Source organism: Brassica napus, chromosome A7 (genome assembly GCF_020379485.1).
Source record: "Brassica napus cultivar Da-Ae chromosome A7, Da-Ae, whole genome shotgun sequence".
NCBI lineage: Eukaryota > Viridiplantae > Streptophyta > Magnoliopsida > Brassicales > Brassicaceae > Brassica > Brassica napus.
The window spans coordinates 8,133,632-8,144,394 of record NC_063440.1 but is presented as its reverse complement, the minus strand read 5'-3'; the positions used below and the strand labels follow the sequence as shown (position 1 = coordinate 8,144,394).

At 28.1% G+C, this 10,763-nt stretch overlaps 1 protein-coding gene across 1 annotated transcript; it reads right to left on the bottom strand.

The window, feature by feature from the left end:
• On the bottom strand, nt 1–2,925 carry LOC106349624 (VIN3-like protein 1). Its single transcript, XM_013789610.3, has 3 exons — nt 2,163–2,925; nt 1,789–2,081; nt 1–1,716 (listed from the first exon to the last, which is right to left on the bottom strand). The coding sequence occupies exons 1-3, from the start codon at nt 2,627–2,629 to the stop codon at nt 1,352–1,354; spliced, it is 1,125 nt and encodes a 374-aa protein (XP_013645064.2). The 5' UTR covers nt 2,630–2,925; the 3' UTR covers nt 1–1,351.
• Between the last annotated feature and the right edge of the window lie 7,838 nt (nt 2,926–10,763).

The following is a 10,763-nucleotide window of genomic DNA, read 5'->3' as shown; positions in this document are numbered from 1 at the left end:
TTAATTTTTTTAGAAATTTAATTTTCTTATTTGTGTTTTTTATAATTTATTTTTGTTTTTCTCTGTAATCATATTTGTGTATAAATTTTAATCAAAATCTATTTTATAAAATAATAGTCATTTAAAAGTTGACGGCATTCGCTTAGTTCTTTGTAATCATATTGACCCGTATGCCCGTTTCTTTGTAATCATATTTGTCGATTCTAGATCTTGACCCGCATGTATAATGTTGGTTTGTATTTTTGTATTTTTTTGTATTTTTAATGTAAATATGTAATATTTTTTGTAACTTTTTCTTATATGTTAAAGAAATTTAATTTATACGAGATTCTGACCCGCCCTTCAAAGGGCAAGTATATTTTTGTTTTAATTTTTTTTAGAAATTTAATTTTCATATTTATATTTTTTAATAATTATATTTGTGTTTTTCTTTGTAATCATATATGTGTATAAATCTAAATCTAAATCTATTTTATAAAATATTCATTTAAAAGTTGATGGCACACGCTTAGTTCTTTGTAATCATATTGTCCGTATGCCCGTTTCTTTGTAATCATATTTGTGAGTTCTAGATCTTGATCCGCATGTATAATGTTGGTTTGTAATTTTTTTAATGTAAATATGTAACATTTTTGTATTTTTTTTCTTATATGTTAAAGAAATTTAATTTATATATGTGTATAATATTTTTTAAATTATTAGTAAGAGGCTTTTGATAATTGTATTAAATTTATGATGTTACATAACTATACAATTGTGTCATAGTTATTTCACACATTAATTTTGTACTTTATTTTTAAAGATTGATTAATTGTTTTTTAAAAATAACAAAGTTATAGTTACAATTGATATGTGTTTGGAATGTCAATATATATTGGCATAAATTTAATTTAAAAAGTTGATTTTTCTAATGTTTTTATTTCTTTGGTATCTAGATTTATAGTCACTTATTATTAAAAAAAATATATTGGCATAAACGTGTCTCTGGTAACTGACGTGACACGTCATGGTGGTTAAATTCATAAATTTAATTTAATTGCAGTTATATTTAAAAGGTATGTTTTGTTGAAATAATAGTTGAACACAACATTTTATCAATTGGACATGTTCCTAATTTAATAGTATTTGATATTTAATTTGTTGTCTATATATCAATTGGACATGTTCAGAGCAAAATCTAAGATATATCGTCTCGATTATCCCCATAAGTAGTATATATATTGATTTTTTGACAAACTAAAACTTACATGTTATAAATGTGTAAAGTCTAGGACAATTTTTTTTTAAAAAAAATAGCTTACATGTGTAGTACATATTTTATTAAGGATTAAAAAAAAAAGGACCAAAGACCTTAATCTCTTTCTCCTATACCATCCACAGAGTTACCACGGCTCCGCTGAAAAATCTCAATGCTCTTGGTAAAGCATCCAGCGATAGAATGACCTAAAACCCCAGCTCTTGTGTAAGATACAGCACGGAATATGTACTCCTTGCAAGGCTCAAGGTCAGAAAACAATATCCTCATCCTCTGTGCTTCTCCTCTACTCAAATCAGTGTCAAACTGATCGTCCACAGGCGTCTCTCCTTTCTTGTCACACCATAACCTATAACCCTTCACACCACGTTCTTCAGCACTAGGATGCTCAATCAAACGAAGGATCACTTGTCTAGGCGCAACATCTATAAAATCAAACCTGCATGCAGCAGGAACCAAATCTGCAAGACAAAACTTATATCATCATTCCCCCTTTCAGACAACATATAACAAAGATGTCTCCAAATACAAACCTCTGGCTACACTGCTTGACCAATACTCTGCCCTTCTGATAGCAAAACTGCTGAGCTCTTGCACCTGCATTGCAACAGGAAGCCGACTAACAATGCCCCGGTCATTTCTCGCACAAGGCCCGTCAAGAGGACCAACTTCAACTTCCAGCTTAGATTTAGCTTCTTTAACAATCTCATGTAGCTCAGAAAAACGACTAGTCCCATCGAGAAGCCTGTAACTCAACTCTATCCTGTAACATAGAACATCTATCCTTCGTGCATCCTTTGCTGCCACAAGCTGCTTCTTCCAAAATCTTCAAAGAAAAAAAAACACATTAGATCTATATCAGAACTCTGACATATAATATATGTCACCTCAAAAGAAGAAAACTTACCCGAGAATGTCAGAAACCTTGCCGCAAGAGTAGCAACAGAAATATCCATCACGCTTCATCAGATTCCCATTAGCATTAACCCATACCATGTCTTTTCGAAACGCACACTCGACATGGCACGACAAGCCACAGAACTCGACGTCGTTTGGTTTCTCGGACTCACAAACCAACCAAAGGGTTGGGTCGTTGGTCTTATCGAAAGCATGGCACACGCAACAAGAACACCACTTGCAATAACAATCATCTAAAGGCACGTTAGCTCTACAAGACGGGTTCTTGCAGATCCATGAGTTCGAAATATCACCGTCTGCTTCTTGTTGCTGCCTCTTGCGGGATTGCGAGATCTTCCTTTTCGTATCCATTTTGCGAAATGAAAGCGTTGTTGTGGTTCTTGGTTCTTGGTTCTTATCTCTGTTATATAATAGGTTTCCCATAGTTGTTCTCATGACTGACCACCTCAAAAACATTGAACTTGTACATCACAGTTAATACTAGAGCCAATGTCTAGATCTTTGGTCCTATTATCCCCATAAAATTTATTGATTTTCTAGCTAAATTAGAATTTCCGAGATTTTATACTAATTTTAGGCATTTTGATGATCTTTTCATATTTATTTTTGACTTTTTGAAATAACTAGGTAGATACCCGCGCTACACTGCGGGATTTTATATAAATGATATGTTTTTTATTAATTTAATAGTATTACTAATTTTAAATAATATAATTTCAACAATTCTAGATACATTTGCTTAAAGTTTTTCAGAAAACTCATATACACATAATAAAATTTTGCCAAAAAGTTTTAATAATTGGATAAAAACACAGAATTTTTAGAGTATCTTCAACTTATTAGTGTTCTTACCACTATAATAAAAATTAGAGGTAAAATTACACTAACCCACTTCTATTTCTTCTTCTATAATAGAAATTGCTATTTTTTTATTTTTAAAAAAGAAATACCATTAATTATTTTTATTATATATTTAAAAATTATTATTTTAATAAAATACATTGGAGTATATTTCAATTTTATTATACAATTATTTTATTTTAGAAGTAAAAATAATAAAATACATTAGAGATGGCATTAAGTCAAAAACGTCCAAAAAGAAATGATAAAATTGTTCTTTTTTTAAAGTAAAATTGTACTCTTTCTTTTGAAAAGTAAAATTGTTCTTCTCGACCAAATCGTTTGTAAGTCTTTTGTGTAAAGCTTATACAAATTGATAAATTTTATAACAAATGTAGATGACTTTCAAAAGTAAAGAGAAACTATAATAATGAACTTGTAACTCCTATTAAAAAAGCTTTGTTCATATTACAAATACAAAGTCGACTTACCTCTAGCATTTATTTAAGTATGTGGTTTAGTCAACAAGGTGAGTACGTCTTCGATAGCACCTATGCTTAACATAGGTCGATAGAACCAAAACATTATTAGCTTTCTAATGCTTGAAACTAAAGAACTTAAAGCAATAGGAGTAAACTTATTCCGACGAAGATCAGAGTTTCCACGAGAAGCTAATATGGTGTCCATTATTAAAACATATGAAGCTATAAGCTTTTTAACCACCTGCATCATCACCAAAGATCCAAATTTATCTCTTTACCCTTGATATTTAGAAAATTCAGTTTTAGTCTTACAGATAGTTGTGGCTGGAGAGAATTACCTGAATATTATTTGTTGGCAGCTGGTAGAGTCTCCCAAAGCCAATACATCTTCATCAGAACCATCACTCAGAAGTTCATTGAGAATTACCAACTTTCCACCTATTAAACCGAAGCGAACCGCTTTTTTTTTATCTCTCTTTTGTATGCTGCCAGAATCTCCTACGAACTACACTACATGAGTAGATTACGCCTTTTATGCCATCCATGACCACGTCACAGACCTTTGGAATCCCAAAGCAAGCATGAATCCCATTAATCTGAATCAAGTTGTTTTGAGAAATAAATGGTGAACCAATTCCTCAAAACAGTATATCCTTGATGTTGTTGAGACTGGATTAATGCCGTAAACAAACAACTAAGAATGATTCAAAAGTGCAATAGAAACTCTTGTCACTTCTTATCTGTGATGCTTAGTTTTGACAAGAAAATCTACAACTTCCAAGAACTAACGAAGAAGACAATTATACACAAGCTTATTCAAAAAGGTAAACAGTGACTTTTTAGAGATCAACATGATTAGAAAATACCTAGGATCCTTTTTTCCATTTCTTTTCCAACATTACAAGAAACATTTTCATGGTGTAGCTTTTATCTGTACCATTATAGAAGATGCAAACATAGAGAAACAAAGTAATTAGCATCCATATACTCTGTTTTAAAACAACTACAGCTTGATATAAAATGGTTCTACTAAACTAATTAGCATCCATATAATGAATTTGAAAAATAACTACTACTACAGAATTTGACCCAAAAAAACTATATATACAGCTTGACATACATAATGATATACAATGGTTTTACTAAATATTTCTAAGAAAGACATTATGTATATCAGTAGATGTAAGCAAAGCTGTATAACCAAGTATACACATAAGACATTAAAGAGAAAAGAGAGCTCAAAATGTGTCTACTCTCTGGAAAAGATAACATTTGATGTTGTCATCATCATCACCTTAACCCTGCTTCAAATCTAGTTACATGTATCACTGCATCTTTCCTTTTCAGATTCTAGAACAAAGAAATTGCTCCTCCTGGCCCACTTGTTGGAACAATTTAAAACAAACGTTAAGCGTCTTAATAAAATATCAGTCATTTGTTCACTTTTTCTCTGTGACAATAAAAAAGAACTACAAAATAGTTTATTTGCAATCTTCATAATGAAATCCACTTGCGTCGTGGTTAACAAACCTTAGTATCAAACTTTGTAGGTTTGGCTCAATCTTATCATCATCATCCTGACTCTACGTAAAATCTAACAAAACATTGGTGTTTGTGTTTACATTCTATTCTATTCTAGACTACTGATATGAAACAATAAATAGATTATAATAGATTGATGGAGAATTCACCTGAGACAATACCATAATACACAGTTCTACTTGTCTTTGCCGGTTGATTTATTCCCGCTTTTCAGTTTGAACCGGCGGCGGTGGCTTCTCCTCGCTCTCTCATCTGTTCACTCCACCGTCTTTAAGGAGTCCGAAATCGACACTAACCATAGACAAATGACATGTAGAAACGAAATAAGTTGATTAGTTCTTCAAGTTTTTTTAGTTAATAACATGTCAGTTCCTCGTGCATTTTAAAATCTGACTAAATTTAAGACATGCGCAAGATTAACATTATATATAAAAATTATTTTATGTATTATATGTTTTTTACATATTATGAAATAATAAATATATATTCAATAATTAAAACTCAGTAAATATTACATATATAATTAATTTGGTGTGAACATATAAATCAATTTTATTAATCCAAACAATATTTTTTTTCTATTTGATAGGATATATAATTAAATTTAAATGTTATTAACATACATAGTATATTTTTAATATTAATGTCTATTCATATGAGTTTTTTGATCATTTGAATCTTTTGTAGCAAAATTTTTTTAATTACTGATAACAAAATTTTCATTGTAGGAATAATAGTTTTAGTAATTTATAATTTTTAAAAAACTACGTTGTCAATGTTTGTTCAAGAATTTTATCAAAAAAAATTTGTTCAAAGTAAATTCCAAAATTTAAATATTTATGTAATTTATATGGTATATAGTTTAATTCAAAACAATATATATATATATACCTTTAAACTTAATAATTAATTAAATTAAAATTTTTACTTATATGATTTATAATCATTTTTATTTTTTCATAACAAAAATTTTAAACCATGAAACACAAAATTTGAATGTGAGACTTTTAATAGTTTTAGTAATTTATAGTCATTTTTAAAAATTGAAAATATAACATATACAGAAAAATCTAAATTTTATTATATGGTTAATATAGTTCTTTAATTTATTTTAATAATTTAAAATTAAAAAAATAAGATAGAAGATACACTAATTTTTATCAAATCTTAATTATTAAAAATAATTAATTGTCATATTTTTTTTATCAACAATTAATTGTTATATATACTTAGCCACATTAGGCAATTATGTAACTTTTATTTAAAGAAATAATAAAAATCATAAATAATGAATTTATGGTTAATTTAAATAAAAAGTTTATTATATAATTAGATAGACCAACATATTTCTCTAATGATTCTAAGAATCATCATAGTGATAGGTAAAAGACACTTATATTCATAGGGTTAACTAATCTAGAGTTAGAGTTTTGTTGATGGGTGGGATAGGGTTTTTAGAATGTGAAATTTAAGATTCTAATAAATATATAAATAAATACTTAAAAATGTATAAAAAACAATTAAAAAATAGTTCCAAACATAATTTTCAATTTTCAAAAGGAAATTTTGAAAAAATAATAAAAAAAATTCGAAAAAAGAAATTCAAAAAAAAAAATTTATAAAAAGTTCGAATTTGAAAAAGTATAATTCGAAAAAATATTTTTATATTTTTTATTTAAATATTTATACTATTAAAAGGGAAGCAGTGTTTAAAAATCTACTTATAAAAGGTTGTTGGACCTTCTTTTTTTTTGATCTTCCTTATATATTATATGTTATCCCTATTTAATCTCATTTTGTTATCAGCAAAATAAATATTATTAATTGAGCTTTGGGCGTTTAACTTAAAAAAGATTATTTAACTAATACAACCCATTCCGAAAACAAAATTATAAATCCAATTAACTTTTGTTACAGAAAAAAAAAATAAACCAAATTAACTTTAGACCCATTTTTTACAAAATCCCAAATTATGAAGACCATTTTATACATAAATACATATAAATGTAACATTATTTAAATTGTATGGATTTCTAAAAATAAAATATCTGTCACAAACTGATTTTTTTTTAAAAACAATTGATAATAGTTTGATAGAAAATTAAAAAAGAAAAAAAAAATAATAATTGCTTCACTATTTTGGTAGATTGATAATTAATATAATTATAAATAAACTTAACAATATTTGTTAAAAGAAATATCTTATACAAGTCAAATGTATATTAATATATCAAAAATTTATAAAACAAAAAACAAATTAAATTTTTCTCAGTGGGTTAATAACGGTCTTTTTGATTTTCAGATACTTTTATTATATTTATTTTATTATATTATATCCCACTATATATGAGTTACTAGATCTTACGGTTCGACCACAAGTCTGATTCGGATATGAAAACTCAATGAAAACATTGTACCGGACTGAAATAATAATAATAGAACAGTTTTTAAATATTTTAGATATCTAATAATAAATGTAAATTCATTTAATATTTGAGTTTACGGTCACCAAAAAAATACCCGCGCTTCTTAAGCGCGGGTCAAAATCTAGTTGATTTATTATATATAGATAACAAGTGTATAAATGTCTTTTGCCACTTAATGAAGAAGATATTTTTGAAAATGTCCTTTTAGTGGTGATAAAGATGAAAAGTGTTATCATGAAATAAAAATAAAATTTCCTCAAATTTATTTGATTATAATTTCAAATATATGATAATTTGATGATGAATATGATACTAAAATATTTAACTAACAAAAACAAATTGTAAAAATAGCAGCGATACAAATTGACCATAAAAACTTTAAACCTATGTTTGAACCAAAAAAACACTCCAATTTTCACATGTTGTCCATTTTAACTCTCATTTTTTGTTGACCATAAACGTCTGTTAACTTGCTAAACGATGTCGTTTTAAATATTAAAAAATTCTTCATTGACACCAATACCATTATTCCCAGCCTCATTATAATTCACATTAGTTTCACTATCATCTTCATAATCACCTTCTTCACCGACTTGATTTTGTTGTTCAATCAGTAGATTCCCTAACACTTTCCACTTAAGATCTCTCACTACAACGAACAAACCCGAAGTAACCTCATCGTTCTAGCCATCCTTTGCATTATAGCTTTGGGTTTTAGAGATTAGAAGATTGAGAGATTATGGAATTAGAAAATTTAGGTTTCGCGAAAGAGGAGATGATTTAAATGTTTACAGATGTAAAATGACATTATCTCATTAATGTTTAATCAGTTCTTTAAACGACGTCGTTTAGCGAGTTAACAAATGTTTACGGGTTTAACAGTTGACTTTCCAGATTACTAAAATGGCCTAGTCAACAAAAAATAAGAGTTAAAATAATTAATATTTGAAAGTTAGTATTCTTTGGTTCAAACATGAGTTTAAAGGTTTTTTTGCTTTAATTTGAAAGTTCAAGGTTTTATGGGTTTTTTTTTTAATTCTTGCCAATATATGAATATTTATAAGGAACTTGCACCATCGGCAGTAATAATTTTTTTTTAAAATTTAATTATATTAAAAATTAAATTCTGTTAATATTCTAAATTTTTATTATTTTCATAATAATATTTTAATATAAATGTTAATTTACTTAATCATAATTAATATAAAATAATAATTTTTATTTATTTTAAATTATATTTAAGAAAATATATGTATATGTATATATTTAAAGGGCTTTTTGCATAATTGACCTACAACTTAAAGTCAAACACAAAACTAACCTCCATTTTTTTTGGAAATTGGTTTTGCCATATTCACCCCACAAGTTCATATAATTCACGAAAATGCCATCAATTTTTTATTTTATTTTTCGAAAATGACATTTTTACTCTCTCACCCTTATCATCTTCAAGTAATTACAAGATTGCCATTGTCATCAATACCCTAACCACCATGAACAACCAATTTGAAGCTCTTAATGCTCCCAACATCGAGTTACCCTTCTTCTTTTTTTCCATTCTTATGAAGTAAACACAACATATCTCTCACTTTCTGGTTCATAAAGTCATAGAAGCTAACGATTATGGGTGGGTCACTTTCGTTTGAGATTCTCTGTGCTTGGAGAAGCCTTATGTATGCTAAGGAAGTTATCTCACTAATTTAAGGTATGAAATCAAATTTTTTTCCAGATCTGTTCGTCAGACGACTTACATGGGAAGTCGTCTGGCAGTAGACGACTTACCTGGAAGTCATCTAGTAAACACAAAGGTTATTTTTGCAATTGACTTTGAAATCTGTTTTCTGAGACGCCTGAAAGTTAAGTCGTCTGATTTTGTTTGGTTACAAAAAAATCTCCAAAAAACCTAAACGACTTACATTTCAATGGGCATAGGTTAGTTTTGCATTTGACTGGATTATTTCAGAAGTTTGACTTTCCCGGACGACTTACATTTCAGTCGTCTGGTGAAAATTGAAATATTAATATTTTATTAACATTATACGACGTACAATTAATTTGTTATAGGTTAGTTTTGCAATTGAAAAAAAAAACTTTAATATTTAATTATACCTAGACGACTTACAATTCAGTCATCCGCCCGACGACTTACATGTAAGTCGTCCATGATTTTATTCCGAGATTTTGGTCAAACCTCGTAAATCCTGGATGACTTACAAGTAAGTCGTCTGACGGACGACTGAATTGTAAGTCGTCTATATATAATTAAATATTGAAGTTTTTTTTTCAATTGCGAAACTAACCTATGACGACTTAATTGTAAGTCGTCTAATTTTTAAAAAATATTGATATTTTAATTTTCACGAGACGACTGAAATGTAAGTCGTCCAGGAAAGTCAAACTTCTGAAATAATCCAGTCAAATGCAAAACTAACCTATGACGACTGAAATGTAAGTCGTCTAGTTTTTTTGGAGTTTTTTTTAACCAAACAAAAGTAGACGACTTATTTTTCAGTCGTCTCAAATAACATATTTCAAAGTCAATTGCAAAAATAACCTCTGCGTTGACCAGACGACTTAAATTTTAGTCATCTGGAATACTTAGATTGAAGTCGTCCGCGTCGACCTAAATGGACGACTTCTGTGGAAGTCTACTAGATGACCTCCGTGGATGTCGTCTGCGTCAATGTTTAATAAACTTGTATTTTCTCTAAAACTATAAAGACTTTTTAATATTTTCTTGTTAATTCATGTTTATTAATGAATATTTGGGCTACTGAATGAAATTTGTAACTTAATTGGTGATATTTATGAGGTTACCAACATTCACGTTAATTAAAGTTTCTAACTGATCCGAGAAGACTTCTGTGGAAGTTTTCTCCGTTAGTTTTTAAGTCTTCTACGTTAGTTTTTGAATAACTTGTATTTTTAAGAGTGATAAGTAACTTCAAGATATGTAAAACTCATATTTACAAAATATATTCTCTCCCTTAGTTTTATTAAATTTGACTAAGTTTTTCAATGCAAACTTATAAAAAATATGATATGCTTTCACTAGTCACTATTGTTTGTTTCCATCTCTTAAGTATTATTGTTATAGACAATAATGATGATTATTGTTACGAGTTGGAAGAAGGGTTAAAATATTTTTTAAAATGTTTTATCAATATGAAGCTATTAACATTCTTTATTAAGATGAGAAAAAGGCCATTGGAGTTTATTATCGCATATGAGAGATCTAAAGATAAGAAAAAGGCTACTGAAGTCAATTATTTCATTGATTTGAAAATGTGTAAACACATT